At 30.0% G+C, this 17,249-nt stretch overlaps 1 protein-coding gene across 1 annotated transcript in view; it reads right to left on the bottom strand.

The window, feature by feature from the left end:
• LOC145322448 (uncharacterized) overlaps positions 1-17,249 on the bottom strand; it is a 165,154-nt gene that overhangs the window by 57,954 nt on the left and 89,951 nt on the right. Inside the window, exons 8-11 of the mRNA XM_080164449.1 lie at positions 10,156-10,257; positions 3,521-3,599; positions 1,705-1,797; positions 643-750 (exon numbers count right to left, since the gene is read on the bottom strand). Coding sequence (XP_080020575.1) covers positions 643-750; positions 1,705-1,797; positions 3,521-3,599; positions 10,156-10,257 — 382 coding nt within the window. The remainder of the gene's footprint in view (positions 1-642; positions 751-1,704; positions 1,798-3,520; positions 3,600-10,155; positions 10,258-17,249) is intronic.

Raw genomic sequence — 17,249 nt, 5'->3', positions numbered from 1 at the left:
CCCCCCCCCCTAAAAAAATCTATTGGCAGAAGGGGATAAGATAATGGGATTAATATTGAAAGTAATGTGCAGAATTTCAAGATATAAGCGTTAGGAGAAATATTAATTTATCTGTCATTATCCAATCCCAGGATCCCTAGAACTACACGTCCTGCACTGAATTGCAAATAAACAAAACTTTGTTGACACTCAAATTAGTCATCAACACAAAAGTTAAAACAGAAAATGAGAAAAAAACTGCCAGTCAGTTCTCTTTTTATTGCTTTTTTGTACTTTGAAAAATTCTGACATTTTTGCTAATTAATATCTATCAAATTCCACTAACAAGTTATTAATATATTGTCATTTTTACGACAAAATAAAAACATCGATAACCCATGACCTTAATTTTAAAAATCATGCAACCAATATCTTTTGTAATTTGACGGGGCATTGGTTTTTCTCCATTTTCTTTTTCTTATAAAAGTAGAACCACTAAAAATTTGTGTAAATATTTGCGAAACATTAATCTTTTTACTTTTTACAGCTCTAATATTTGGAAGTAATCACTTCTACAAAAAAAAAAGACCTATGAGATAACAATAAGAATAAAAGACGAACACAACCTAGTTATTGAGACGCTTTACGATGTTTAATAATTACCTTTGATCCATTTGGAAATGTTGATCATTTCTAGTGATGTGTACTTTGCTGGGTGGAGAGATGGAGTGTATTTCTAGCTGGGTAAACACTGGAGCACTACTTCTGTCACTAAATAGACATATTGTTAGTGTCAAGTGTTATGAACCTTGCTTGGTGGAGAGATGGAGTGTATTTCTAGCTGGGTAAACACTGGAGCACTACTTCTGTCACTAAATAAACAAAGTGTTAGTGTCAAGTGTTATGAACCTTGCTGGGTGGAGATATTTAGTGTATTTCTAGCTGGGTAAACACTGGAGCACTACTTCTGTCACTTAATAAACATAGTGTTAGTGTCAAGTGTTATAAACCTTACTGGGTTGGGAGTTGGAATGGATTTCAAGCTAGGTAAACACTAGAGCACTACTTCTGCAACTAAATAAATATAGTGTTAGTGTTAAATGTTATGAACCTTGTTGTGGGAGATATTTCTAGCTGGTTAAACACTGAAGCACTACTTCTGTCACTAAATAAATATAGTGTTAGTGTCAAGTGTTATGAACCTTGCTGGGTGGAGAGATGGAGGTAAACACTGGAGCACTACTTCTGTACTGTATTTTGATAAAATAATATTTAATTAAACCTTTTCTCTAAATAAAGTTTAATTAAGAAACTTGAAAACAAATTTTGTTCGTTGTTTTCAATATTTCCAAATTAGTTTTCTCTCATTATTTTTATTTTCAGTACATTTTATGATGCTTCAATGCTACAAAGTATGTAGAATAATGAAGAAAGAATTTGGAAATTATGACAGGAGGAAGATTGTCGTAAATTTATCTTTCCATTTCCCCTGTCATTTATTGGTCAGTTCGTTACTAAGTATGAGGGGAGAGAATGGGAGAAAGGGAGGGGATAATCGTTATTGTAGCCCGCTTCAAGTTTCACTTTATTAGAGAACATGAAAATCTGGTGTAGGATTTAAGTAATGAAATTCATTGATACTAATGATATCTGAGAAAATTGGAGATATCTTAAACTAACCAAATACCAAATGCTAGATTCCCACTACTCAAAAATAAAGCTCACCTGTTTGATGCTATGCATTGAACAACTGTTGGCTCAGCCGAATCAGAATCACTTGGCAGCGAAACTTGGACACGGCTCTCTACATTTCCATTTCTTTAAAAAAATCATAAAGAATTAGTATTTTTTATGGATGATTTCTACCAGAAGGGGGGAAGTACCCTCTCCAAAAAAAGTTATAAACCCTCCATGAACCTTAAAGAAGCCTATATGTAAATGTGAACCATATCGGTTCAGTGTTTTGTGAGATCCTGCGCTTCACACACACACACTCACACAAAGAGATACTCTGACAGACAGAGAGACATCCTGTTACTTTTATAAAAAATTATAAAAATTCTAATTAGAACCTTTTAATATTTGGTTTAAATATTTTGTGTAATGCAGCTAGCTACCTCTTTAAAGAAGGTGTATCAACTTTTTTTTTTATGGCTAGCCGGTTCTTTTAGTAAGTAGTAGATGTAAAATTTTTCATAGAATTCAGATATGCAATCGGTTTTTTTGTAGACCTCTTATTTTTTAAGTAATTTAAGTTTTTTAAAAAAATAATTAAGTCGGTTTTAAGGTACTAAAACGCAACAAAATAAAAGAAGAAAATGGCCAGTAAGAACAAAAATAGTAAGATCTTTAATTTGACACCTTACTTTTAAAATTCTGTTGAGTAATTATTGAAAAAATCTATTTTTTTAACCTCGGTTTAATAAAAACTTTAGACCTAAATATTTTCTCAAACAGACATAAAAAACATGGGTTCATATATACCTTTAGAATCAGAAAAATATTACGAATCCATTGTAAGCAAAATTGAAAAAAAGTAAAAAAATAAAAAAATATAAAAATGGCCAATTGTATTTTTTGTTCTGGCAACAATATCGTCTTCCCTTTTTTATCCCCTCTTTACCCCCTCTATACCCCCTTCCCATTTTTATACCCAATTCAAAAGTTAAGACGTTGCCTGTACAATATAATATGATATTTTCATATAATTCCTTTTATTGTAGTTTATATACTATATTGTAAACTTTTTTTTTCAATTTTGCTTACAATGGATTCGTAATACTTTTCTGATTCTAAAGGTATATATGAACCCATATCTTTTTACTTGTGAAATGATAAAATTGAGTTCAAAGTTTTTATTCTCGTGGGTTTAAAAAAATCGATTTTTTCAATAATTACCTGACAGAATTGAAAAAGTAAGGTGTCAAATTAAAGATCTTACTATTTTTGTTCATAATGGCTATTTTCTTTCTTTTTTTTGTTGCATTTTAGTACCTTAAAATCGACTTAATTTTTTTTTTTTAAACTTAAATTACTTAAAAAATAAGAGGTCTACAAAAAAACCGATTGCATATCTGAATTCTATGAAAAATTTTACATCTACTACTTACTAAAAGGACCGGCTAGCTATAAAAAAAAAAGTTGATACAACTTCTTTAAAAAAGGAGTGTTTAAATATAATTTTTGGAATTGCATGAATTTAAAAATTTTATTTTAATATTTAAAGTGATACCATTAAAACCATAAAATATGTATTGTATAGTGTACGTTTCATAAGCTGATGTATGTTTATAGAAAAAAAATTAAATAACTTTTATTCTGTTATTTAGTACATTAGTGGTTTTAAGGGATATCACATTTCGCATTTATACAGTTTGGCAGACAATTCGGATTATAGAATAGCCTCACTGCCCAAAGAAAGTAATGTTTTGAATGTACCCATTAAGTACATGTATGTATATCTGATTATATGTATGTAGAATTTTATAACTTTATCACTCCCCGGGTTTCTTTGAAGTAAAAAATTAAATTTAGTACTTACATTGGATTAGTCTCATAAGAGACTGGCTGAATAGGTTTGCCAGACTTTTTCCAGAGGATGGTGGGCAGTGGCATACCCTAGCATAGCCACAGTCAGTCAATTCAATTACATTTTTATTTATAATCACCAATATTTGGTACTAATAGGATGGTCTTTTTCGGTTTGATCCCTGTGATGCTGCGCAAAATGGTACAAAAAAATTGACGTAATATGATAAAATAACCAATGAGAGGCGAGTACATATTTTACCATTGGTCAATTACAATTACTGGCTTCTCATTGGACAACTTTATAGTATGACGTCATTTTTTTGTACCATTTTGCGCAGCATCGATCCCTGTTAAAGAAGCTTGGATCTCAGAAATTTTTTTAGTTTTTTTTTTATAAACATAGAGAGTACTATATTTATTTGGTACTACTAAAAGTACTTTGGGGGTAATATTAACCCTTACTTGCCCCAAACAGACCTAACCTTATTAAGGCTTTACAAACTTTATGTTGTTGGTCTAAAACTAGCTAGTGCAATATATTTGCTATTTTGCCTAGTTGACAAACCTAGAAGTATTTCAAATGTGCAGAAACTTAGTACTTTCTTGGTTCATCATATATTACATACATTTATTATGCTTCGCATTTATTTATTGAGATTCAGTTTAAATTATTGAATTATTTTGTTCCAGAATCTTTAAATTTTGAAATAGACATCGATGTAAAACATTGTAGGGTCCAGGTGAGTCTCTGGCTCCAGACACTTGAGCTGGAGCAGCCTCTATGTAACACCAATGTTAGTTATCTAAAATGATAAGACAATGGACGATAAATTCATTAATACCCCTAAGGATAATGAACAAAAATACCCCTTCTGTAGAATAAAATTATTGGTTAAAATGTTTGGATACTTTTAGTTTAGAACAAAAATTCAATGAAAGTACCCGAAGTTTTATGATAATATTACGTGGTTAGAAAACTTTGGGTGCCAGGTAATTAACATTCTAATGTACCCTCGATCCCTGCATCTACAAGGTGTTTTCCTTATAGATATGGATTCAAAATATACATAAGATGACAAAATATATTTGGATATATGTCTCTGCTATAAATTTACTCTGTCCAAGTTTTTCATGACACAGGATTTAATATATTAAAAGTAGAATATGTATTATTCATATGACATCTTTCAACTAAAAATTTAGATAATACAGTCAAATTTGGTAAAGTTCTAGTTTAGTTACATATACAATATATATTGTACTTTCATTATTTGACATGCATAACAACATTCATAAAAGCAAAGCTCTGAAACGGCAGTAAAATTAGGAACGTAAACATTTGTAGAGTTTCAGAACTGAATAATAAGCATAATATAAGAAAAATTAGTATTTTTTTACAAAACTGCTTAAAAACCTTACCAATATCATCACCAAGTTATTTTGTAATGGCCAAGGCCAGATTTTAGGCTATTTCTTTTTTTGTTTGATTGATAGGTAAGGCAAATCGTAATCTATGGGGTTTCACAAATAATTTTAATCTTTCATATGAAAACATTTGTCCTTGTTATAAAAATAGTTAAAGGGAGGAAAATACAATAACTGAATATTGAAATATTTAGTTTTGTAATTAACACATTTATCAACGTTAATTATTAACATGTCCTGATTTGCAGAAATATTAATTAGAATGTTTGGAATATTAATTAGTAGTCATTAACATAAACAATTACTATTTTTTAAAGCGAAACTGTTCCACAATGTAGTTATGTCTGTCCGATATTTATGTACAAAAAAAAGATTAAATCTGACAGTATACTTTTATATAAAGTTGTCAGTTTTTTTGTCCGAATCTTATGATCTCAATAACTTCTAAAAAGATTCGGTTTCCTATTCTAGGTAAGATTCATATAGGTCATGAAATGGTTTTAGGCTATTTTATTTTCAAATAATAGTCTTAAGATGAATTTAGGTTTTTTATAGCTCATTTCTGCCCCTTTGAATACCAAGATGATAGGGGCGTAGCCGCTAGTATAATGAGAAACATATGATATAAATGGAGATCCCCATGACGTTAGGCATGATATTTGCATTAAAGCCATTTTACAACAGATATGCATCATAATTTTGTTTATACTAATATTCAATTTCACATGCTTTGCTATTATTGGTGTTTTAATGTTTGTCTAATTTGAATTAGTAATGAAATAGATAATCAATAAATAATAATATTTACTGCTGTATATTTAGATTGTAAATTCAATATCTAATTTCTAGAATCACTTAAATAAAATTATATAAAAATAATTATTAAATTAAATTCGAAAAATATCTGGCATACAATACACTCTGTATGTTTAAATAATTTTATATTTTGTCCTAAATTTGTTTAGTTTTGTATAAAATGTCGGCATTTCCTCAATTTTATCATCAGTGGACCATAATCAACCCCCCCCCCCCACACCCACATTCTTTAATTTGTATTTAAAAAGGATTCTGTTTCATTAAAAACATTAAAAAGATCCAGCATGATACATTCACTTTTTTGATACTATATTTAGAGTAAAAAATGGATTGGACTTTTACAAATCAACAGTGAAAGGTCTTCAAAGCACACCCAAATACTTTTTAAAGGCAGTATTAGGTGGTCCAATTGCGATTGAATAAATTTTACAGAATTGTCTGGCTAAATATGCAAATATAAAAAGCGTAAAAGAATGATTTAATATTCTAATACAAGTACACACAGACATACATACAAACAAGGAAGACAACATCCATAAAAGCGAAGCTTGGAAATCAAACAGTGCAGTGGAACAAACGAACATAAACACTTGTAGAGTGTTAAAACTTAATAAGCCGGATTAATTTAGCAGTATGTTCTTTAACAGATAATAAAGGATTAGTTTTAGAGGATCACATTTTAATTAAAGATATTTTACCATGTTATCCTAGGAATCATTGTTCCAAAAATCCTATTATTATATTATATTATTATATCATAAAAAAATAGTTGTCAAAAACGTCCTGACTTTATGTTAACCATTATGGAGTTGCTACACTTTCTAGATCGTATCTAACTGTTCTAGGAATCACCATGCCAAGTTGTGGCGTACAGACCCTTATTATAGAAAAGCTTCGCTTTAAAAATACACATTACATGTCTATGTGTGTATTTTAAATTTATTCATACAATCTAAAAATACGAACTAATAAACCATTTTAACAACTAAACTAAATAGCACATTGAATTATCGAAGCTTTCACACAAAGTACCTTTTTGATCATACACTGAACCCTCCCCTTTATTTTTGAAATAAATTTCTATTGATTTTTTTGTTTGACTTTTATTGCATAAGGTCTGGTTAGTTAAGGTGATATTGGATACTGGATAAACCCACAGGGTTAGGGGGTGGCAGGTATGCACCCTGGCAGGGATTATGCTTAGTGAAAAATTCCCCCCATCCACTTCTTTATTCCAAATTTATTTTTAAAAAGGGGGTTATCAGTGATCAATAGACACATTGGGTGAAAGGATTGAATTATCAATAAAATTAGTTAATATAATATTAATGTGCCAATTAAATGTTTTTTTTTATTTTTTAATGTTCAGCAGCCGCGCTTGAGCCGCCATAATTTAGACTCGTTTTAGTGCACAACACTTTTGACTGAAAGTACGGATGGCCCTATTAAGAGTTGGTTTAGGCAACCAGTTAACTATTATGGTTTGAAAACGTAAATTTTTAGAGCTAAAAACAAAAAGTCATAGTCAATTTGCGTTAGACATGAATATTATTCTTCCAACCGAGAGAGAAAAAGTATGAAAGAGAAATAACTAAAATGTTACATGAAACCTGAACCTTTTTATAAAATATAATATAGCAGACTATAAAAGTATACATCATGATTTTTACGTTGTATCTATATCGTATGTTTATATTTAGTTATGATTAAGAGAACATTTTGAATTACTTACAATCTTCTGCAGCTTTTAATCAATTTGTGATAAAAATATGCATAATTCCTAATGTAGATAAAGCTTTTAACATTTATGATTTTTTTGCTTTTATTTAATAAATTCCAACTACAGTAGATGCATTGCAAAATTTACGATATTTTAAGTGTTATCCTTCCGTGCAGTATTATTTTTATTTTTAAAATTACCTTTTAGTAAACTAAAAAGCTAAAGTAAAAATTGGAAAAAACTAAACAATATATTTTCTACTGGTTCATGGAATACCTAAGTATCCTATATAGAAATGCATTCTCATATGGAATTAGATGTATCAGGTTGCGGTATAAAACAGCAAATTAACTATTCTTAATCTTTATAGAGAAGATAATATTGGTTTATTGTTGCTTTGCTGCACTTGAGATATTGTCATTATCATTATCCTTATATGAAAGTAATGGAATGTCTGTCTGTATGTGTGAGGCAAAGGATCTTTTTAACCGCTGAACCAATATGGTTCACCTTTACAATGCAGTTCAGGGAAGGTTTATAACTTTTTAGGGGAAAAAAATTTGACCCACAAATTTTTATTTAGTTACAAAATATAATAGAAAATTGAGATCCCCCTTAAGGCCTAAAGGACCGTAGCCGCTAGTTTATAAAAATAATTAATGGAATTATGTAACTGTTGGCTATTTAATAAAATTTGCTTTATTAAAATGATAACATTATATTTGCATTTAGCCTCATCAACTGTCCATCTACCTATCCATCCAGTCAGGTAACCAGAGTTCACCTGGAAACTGACTGTCACTCAGGTATAGTGGATTTGTTAAAAAACATACAATCTTTTATCTTTTTACACATACATATTCTATCATGATGTTTGCAAGCTGATTAACAATAAATTTTTAGTATCAATATATATAGTTTTTAATATAATATAATAATAATATAATAATATATATGTATAGTTTTTCAAGATATAGAAAACTACCTGAGGTGGATTCCTAAAAAAATTTGCAATTGTTTTCGTGAAAAATCCTCCAAAATCCTATAAAAAATTGAATAAAATCTTATGTTAATAACCCTTCCATGATTTTGTCTAATTTTTGTAGGTTTTTAATGTGATTTTGGTGGATTTCTCACGAAAACAATTTTGCCCCACTAAGCGATTAGTGGGGCAATTTTTTTTTAAGAATCCACCTCTGGTTTCTGCTCTCTTGTATGGACTTGGCTGTTTTAATATTTATGATGCTATTGGCTAAAATTCAAAGACCCAATTGAAAGTCGGCACCGGGTCCCCAACCTGTGAACATACAGTTAATTAATCCCCTCTATTCTTTTACTCTAATTGATTAACCATTACACACTAGGAGTTTTAAGTTTGAGGTGACCCTCTGCATAAAATAGCATTAACCCGACAAAAGTATTATACTCATAAAAATAAATCTAATGTCAAATTTTTAAAAAAATCATTATATTATCATAGCTTAGCTTTATTATCTAAACTCTCAAAGCTAGGCACTATGTTTCCAAATGATCTCGATCTGTATATAAAATGTAGGTTACATTATTCTACTTCTTAACATTTCTTCTATGCATGAAGTATCTATTTTAAAGTCTGGCTTCTTGAATTATACAGACATACTATAGTAACAGTACAGTAGAAGTCTAATTAAGGCTGTAACTTTACTGTGTTACTTGAGGATTAACTATATTTAGAAGTTGTCTGGGCTGTAGAGGTGAGACAGATTAATGGTTCAACAGATGTGGAGTTTAGACACTACTGCTATAATTGGTCACATTTTTAAAGTATCCTTTTTTAAATAAAATAATTTACTAACTTATATTTGAATTAATTTTTTTCTTAGGCTAATGTTTAATGAGAATAGATCCATGTCGAGTGTGTTTAAAATTGAATTTCAAAATCTCTCCTACATAATTTTTTTGGTATTAATATACTGTTTTTTTCTTTAAATTATTTCTAATAAGCATAATAACTTGCATTACATCAATATGAAAAATTAGCTATTTCTATATTTTCAAATTCACAAAAATGTTAAAACACCGTCAGATGCAAAAACCAATGAAATAAAATTTTATTCGTCTAGTTCAATAAATTTTACATCATCATTCGTTAGTAGAATTTTAATAGAAATGTATAGTGTATACCTAGTTTGTAGTTATATAACCTATGTTTTCATCTTAGATGTGAAAAGAATGTACTTATTTGATCTCAATTACAGATGCTTAAAACTATGTTTCTTTTTCAATTTCAAAATAAAAAGCAGGAAAATAAATTTATAAAAATAATGATTGCCACCAGTCAAAATTTATATCTATTTTAAGCTTATTTCTCGTGGAAGCAGGGGGGTTAAATCAAACTGGATTTAGTATTACTTGGATCTTACACCAAATTATGTAATCCTATAAAGTAAAACTACAATATACAACCCCTTTGCCCAATATACTCCCATCTCATTAGATGAACGAACTGACCAATAGATGATCCACGTCTATTCTATATCCATTCAAAGACTACTAATCATATGTTCACCATAATAGTATTGTAAATATAGAAACATTTCTGTCCTTGATTTTTACTATTTCAAACCGATTTTAACGTCCATTTTTATGATACCCATAATTCATATTTAACTATTATTTGGTGCAATTGAATGACTCCTGTTCCTTTGTTTGGCAAGCCAGAATAATTGGTTGTGTGTTCTGAACTCGTATTTGTCCAACCAGAGGCTCTCCGTTGTCATCCATGATTACAGGGGTCGTTGGCCCAGCTGAAATAACAAATATTAGGGAGGATACACCGGCCTGAAAATTACATTGTCATATTATCTTTAAATGAATTGTGATTGGTTAGTTTCAAACTAGCAGTGACCAAACTTTTCAAACAATAGTTTTAATCTACAGACAGTATAATTATGTTTGACATCATTGAGGATGTACGTTAATTTATTGTCTATTGTCTTAACCCTGAAGATCCCCGTAATCTTTTGTACATGTACTATACCATGAAAATTACTGTCTAATTTGTTCATTTCCAATCTTTGAATACGATCAACCTTTTTTTCTTTACTCCATATATGTATTTAGTAATTTACCTTAGGAATCTAAGATCTACATTGGCAATTTTTAAAAAATATTACGTTGCATTATCCTTTGTTATACATCTATTGTTGAAATAATATTTCAAATTTTATTACCTTTATTGGTTCAAATGTAACCGATAAAATGTTTTTATCACAATTTTAAGCCAAGTGGAGAATTTTTAAAATTTTTGCCATATAACCCTAGTAGTTTTTAAATCTGACAAGTAGTGACAAAACCTTGTCTAATCTGAGTTTTGACAGGTTTTCCTCAGGTTTTAATCTGCCCGCCCCTCATCAATCAACTCTGACATTTGATTACATTTCGTCAGATTGTAATCTGACGAAACCTGTGTTTTTGCGCAAAAAGGTACTAAAACTCAGATTACTCAGGATTTGCCGCCAAATTTTTAATCTGTCAGGGGGGATTTCAGATTATAATCTGACGAATCTGACTCAATGTGAGCAAAGTTCAGGTGATTAAGATCGTAATCTGTGATTAAATTGACCCTCAAAATTTGCCCAGTTAATCCCTTATCTGACATTTGATGACAAACAGTCATACTCTAACCTGACATTTGATGACAAACAGTCATACTCTAATCTGACATTTGATGACAAACAGTCATACTCTAATCTGACATTTGAAGACAAACAGTCATACTTTAATCTGACATTTGATGACAAACAGTCATACTCTAATCTGACATTTGATTACAAACAGTCATACTCTAATCTGACATTTGATAACAAATGGTCATACTCCTAACTGACTATTAGTGACAAACAGTCATACTCTAATCTGACATTTGATGACAAACAGTCATACTCTAATCTGACATTTGATGACAAACAGTCATACTCTAATCTGACAATTGATGACAAACAGTCATACTCTAATCTGACATTTGAAGACAAACAGTCATACTTTAATCTGACATTTGATGATAAACAGTCATACTCTAATCTGACAATTGATGACAAACAGTCATACTCTAATCTGACATTTGAAGACAAACAGTCATACTTTAATCTGACATTTGATGACAAACAGTCATACTCTAATCTGACATTTGATTATAATTAGTCATACTCTAATCTGACATTTGATGACAAACAGTCATACTCTAATCTGACAATTGATGACAAACAGTCATACTCTAATCTGACATTTGATGACAAACAGTCATACTCTAATCTGACAATTGATGACAAACAGTCATACTCTAATTTGACATTTGAAGACAATTAGTCATACTCTAATCTGACATATGATGACAAACAGTCATACTCTAATCTGACAATTGATGACAAACAGTCATACTCTAAACTGACTTTTAGTGACAAACAGTCATACTCCATACTGACTTTTAGTGACAAACAGTCATACTCTAAACTGCCTTTTAGTGACAAACGGTCATACTCTAATCTGAATTCAAGTGAAAAATAGTCATACTCTAATCTGACTCTTAATGACAAATAGTCATACTCTTTATTTAAACAAATAATAATTCTGATATTTTGATTTTAATAGCAATAAATTTTACAAAATTAAAAAATATTTAATTAAAAAATATAAAACTATAAAATTAAATGATGGTACTCTTCAAAAGATTTTGGTTGTTCTAGTTGTGCAAATGGGTCAACAGAAGTAACTATCATAAACGATTTTGTACTTATGTAACAATCTTTTAATTAAGTTATTCTATTGAAAATTGTCTCTTTCTTGGTTTCTCATTTCTTTGTTTGTGTGGTAACTGCATCAAAAACTATTCATCAACAATTTAAAAATAAGTTATGATGTAGTTTTAAGATTTTCAAAACCACCTCAACACCAGACTAAAAAAATAACAACCTGACATTGAAGTGATTCTAAAATTTTGTGTTTAATTAATTTTTGACAATAGGTATACTAATTAGAAATGATTACAAATCAACATATAATATCTAAAGGGATAGTTGCATAAAGTGCATTAAAAAAGTTTGATGGCAAACATAAGTTACAAAAATACCATCTAACATATATAATTTTCAAGTCTTGATATTTTTAAAACTACCTGGTAGAAAATTGAAATTATTACAAATGTATGTCCTCTAGATAAACTATTGAACATAAAAAAATATGCAGTTCACTAAATTCAAGTTTAAATGCAATTCTTGCAACTACCCCTTTGATGCAAAAAATAAGGAAAAATTTAATGCTATTAATTAGATATCTATGAATATTTGATTTCAACATTCAATTATACAAATTATACATTAAACTAAATAATAATAATATATCAGAACAAAAACTAAAGAACACAGAATATGCAACAATATTTTTTGTTTTTGTTAATGTAGCTAAGATCAAGATTTATATTGTGATATATTTTGAAGTAGTTTCTATTTTTTTTAATATCCTCCCCCCCCCCCATAAAGTTTTTTTGTCTCTTATTTTGAATGTTAGATTTACAAAATTTCTTTTTAAATTACACAAATATGCAACCTTTACTGTAATTTTTTTACTCCTAGCTGTCACCAATTTTTTTGCACGAAACACAAAGTAACATTGATTATAATCCTACTTAAACCTTTTTTTAAATGACTCAGTACTTATAATCTAAAGTGTTCTTCTAACTTTTACACAATTTTAAAAACTTTCAGTCTGTATGTTTGGCATGTAACATCCAATCAATATTTTTAAATAATATTCAAAGATTTTAAGCCAACAAATTAGAGATTATAGAACCAGTATAATTTCCAGTTCAATGTCCACTCCCTCTGTGGTTTATGCAAATAACTTGATTGTTATATAACACAAAAATTTAACCACAAAAACGATTATCTAGAAAAAAAAACTAACCGGAAAGGATATCTAAAAAAGATACAACACAAAATATTTTCTCCAACTATTTAAATTTAATATAGTTTTTTTAATATATTTTTTTTCCTTTTAAAACTTAAACTTTACTATCTATCTATTGAAAGTAACAATTCATATATTTGTTTCTAATTATATAAAAGTAACAGGATGTCTATATGAGAGTGTCAGTTTGTCTGTTAATACAATGGGATCTCTCTAACTGCTGAACCAGTATGGTTATAATTAACAATGTAACTTCTCATATGTCCTGAAAAGATGTTTTTTACCTTTTCTTTATAAAACTAAAATTGAATATTAAGGGGAGTTTATTCGTCCCCCCCCCCCCCCATTAGAGGCTTTTAGGGGTGTAGCCGCTAATTAGAAATAAAATACAGGGAGGGTAAAACCATGGGCATTTTAATACACTATTCCCCAAAGTTTTATAATAACCTTTCCTTGTTCTTTGTCTCGCCAGCTCTAGGGATATTTATTGTATTTTTATTGATTGGTTCATAAAGTTGAGTGTTTAAACGTTTCAACCACTTATTTCAATCTACAGATGGGTTAATTTTGTGTATTATTATTGGGGATATACAACAACAATTTATCGGCCCTTGCCTTATCCCTTTAGATCCCTGAAGAAAATAGCAATATCTAATGAAACACAGGGATAAGACAATGGCAGATAAATGGATTTACATATCAATGGCACACAAAATTACACCTTTCCGAAGATTAAAATTAGTGGTTGAAACGTTTGAACACTCAATTTAATAAATCAACCAATCATAATTTTGTAAAAGTTATTAAACCAACGAATGAGAAAACATTATCATAAAACTTTGGGTATCAGTGTTATGAACAGCCCAATGTCAAAGTAGGGAATAAGAAAGTACCCAAAGTTTTATCACCACATTGTCCAGAGAGAGAGGAAACAATGAGCTATTTATTACACTGGTCCCCAAAGTTTTTTAATAACGTTTACTCATTCGCTGATTTAACAACTTTGGGGACTTTTACTAAAAAATTGTGTAAACAAAAAGTGGAAAATCAACCCGCCTTACCATACATCTCCAATGATGATGCACAAAATTATCCCTTCTGTAAATTATAATTAGTAGTTAAAACATTTGGAGACTCAAAATGAGTAAAAAAGTCCCTAAAGTTGTTGTGCCAATGAAAAAACGTTAAAGATTTAACAGGAATTCAAGGGATAAACCAATGGACAAAACATTTATTCATATCCCAAATGATGATAAACAAGATAATCCTACTGTAGAATAAAATTATTGGTTGAAAAATTTGCACTCTTCTAATGTAAAAAAAACATTCAAACTTTAATAAGAAAAACCTGTAAGTGTTGTCAACCGAAGATAACTTTGGGTGCCAGCGTAATTTAAAGCCCAATGTCCCCTCCCTCCCTGGTCAAAAAGAGAGGGAGGAGACATTGAACTGTATATTACAATAATACCAAAGTTTTAATTCATTCGCTCTACACTTTGGGTACTTTTATTAAATTTGATTAGTCAATTAATATACCAGCAGTGTCCAAACGTTTTAACCAATAATTATAGAATTTAGAAGGGGTATTTTGATGTATCATCCATTGTTTTATCCCTTTTATCACTGACAATGTTATACGTCTCTGAAAAGCAGGTATATTCTAAGCTGTGAAGGATTAATTGTAGTATTAATTATAGACAGTTGACCAAGGATATTGGTCATCTTTTAGCTAAGCTACTTCAAGTAAGAGCATCATCTAAAAATCAGTATTAAAATGAATATCAATATCTCTCAATTTTATAAATGCACCTCAGCCCCCCTTTTTTAGTAGCGAAGCTACTCTATAATTCACAATGTCCGTCCGTCCGTCTGTCCGTCTGTCCGTCCGTCTGTCCGTCCGTCTGTCCGTCCGTCCGTCCGTCCGTAATTAATGAATTGGGGGAAACGTGATTTTCTCGGCTCCTATAAAAGATAGAGAGCTGAAATTTTTTGACAACATTCCCATCATTAAGGAGCACAATTAACTATAAAACATCAATGGTGGTCGGACTGCTTTTTAGCAGGCTTTAGGCTATTTTTTATATTTTTCAAATTTTCCTCATATCTTTGGTGTTTACGGTCCGATTTTCGAAATTTTTTCAATTAAAGATATCAAAATATTTCCCGTCATTTGAAGAAAACAACAATGACGGTCAGACTGCCTTTTTGCAGGTTTTTGGCTATTTTTATATTTTTCACATTTCCCCCCATATCTTTGGTGTTTATGGTCCGTTTTTCGAAATTTTTCAGTTAAAGATATCAAAATTAAATTTCCTTTCGATTGAAGAAAACAACAATGACAGTCAGAGTGCCTTTTTGCAGGTTTTAGGCTATTTTTAATATTTTCCAAATTTTCCTCATATCTTTGGTGTTTATGGTCCGATTTTCAAAATTTTTTCAGTTAAAGTTATCAAAACAAATTTCCCGTCATTTGAAGAAAACAACAATGACGGTCAGACTGCCTTTTTGCAGGTTTTGGCTATTTTTATATTTTTCACATTTTTACCCATATCTTTGGTGTTTATAGTCCAATTTTCATACATTTCTCAGTTAAAGATATTAAAATTAAATTTCTGGCGTTTTAAGAAAAGAAACAATGGCGGCAGGTTTTTGGCTATTTTTATATGTTGATATATTTCCCCATATCTTTGGCATTTTTGGTCCAATTTTAAAACTTTTTTGCATTAACATTTTCAAAATATTTTTTCCCATTGTTATGTGCATCTAGTATGTAATTTACTTTAACCATCTTCATCATACAAAATAAAATAAGGTTTCATGTTTATTTTCTCCAATAAATCTATTATTGATTTTAATAAATAAACTTTAAATCTACTTCTACATATTCCCATCCACAATTTTTGTGCTTCGCTACTTATGGATGTTGTCATCCTTGTTATTTTGTATTTGTTGATTATCAATATGATAATTCTAGCTAGCCAGACCGACCCTAATTATACAAAGTCGCTTTATAAAACCCAGGGATTTAAAGTTATAAGACAATGGCTGATAAATTGATGTACTTCCCCAATGATGATACACAAAATCACCGTTTCTGTAGGTTGAAATTATTGGTTGAAACGTTTGAACTTTCAACTTAATGAAACAACAAATCAAAATTAACTAAAGAGCCCAAAGTTGAAAAGCCAACGAATAAGAAAACATTTTTCTAATAATTTGAGGACTAGTGTAGTAAACAGCCAATTACCCCTCTTTCTCTGAAAAAAAATAGTATAGTAGTTGGGGAGAGAGGGTACATTGGGCTGTTTCTTACTTTAGTCCCTAAAGTCTTATGATAATGTTTTCTTATTCGTTGCAAACTATGGGGACTTTTTATTGAATTTTGATTGGTTGGTTCAGAAAGTTGAGTGTTCAAACGTTTCAACCAATAATTGTAATCTACAGAAGGGGTAATTTTGTGTACCATCATAGGGGATGTGCATCAAATAATCGGTCATTGTCTTATCCCTTTCGATCCCTGAAACGAAGTTAGCTATGCATAAGTAACAATTGTTAAAACCCTAAGCTTTCCTATAATTCTGGTTGGTCTATCCGTATGTCAGTTCAAAACGCATAGCTCTTTTGAATAATTTAAAAATGTCATAATTGTCCTATCGAATCCAAACTTTTCATGATGATTCAAACAGTTAGGTACGATCTAAAAAGCGTATTATTCAATGCGTTTTTACTTTATAAAGATGCATGCTTGTCATTCTCGTTCAAGGGCGTGCAAGCATATTTAAATAGGGAGTGGGTAAATAACCAGTTTGAAAATACTAGACTTTGCAACATTAAT

The sequence above is a fragment of the Acartia tonsa genome, chromosome 6 (genome assembly GCF_053477335.1).
Source record: "Acartia tonsa isolate MP-2025a chromosome 6, ASM5347733v1, whole genome shotgun sequence".
In the NCBI taxonomy this organism is placed as follows: domain Eukaryota; kingdom Metazoa; phylum Arthropoda; class Copepoda; order Calanoida; family Acartiidae; genus Acartia; species Acartia tonsa.
The sequence above is the reverse complement of the archived record's forward strand: the minus strand, read 5'-3'. Positions and strand labels throughout refer to the sequence as shown.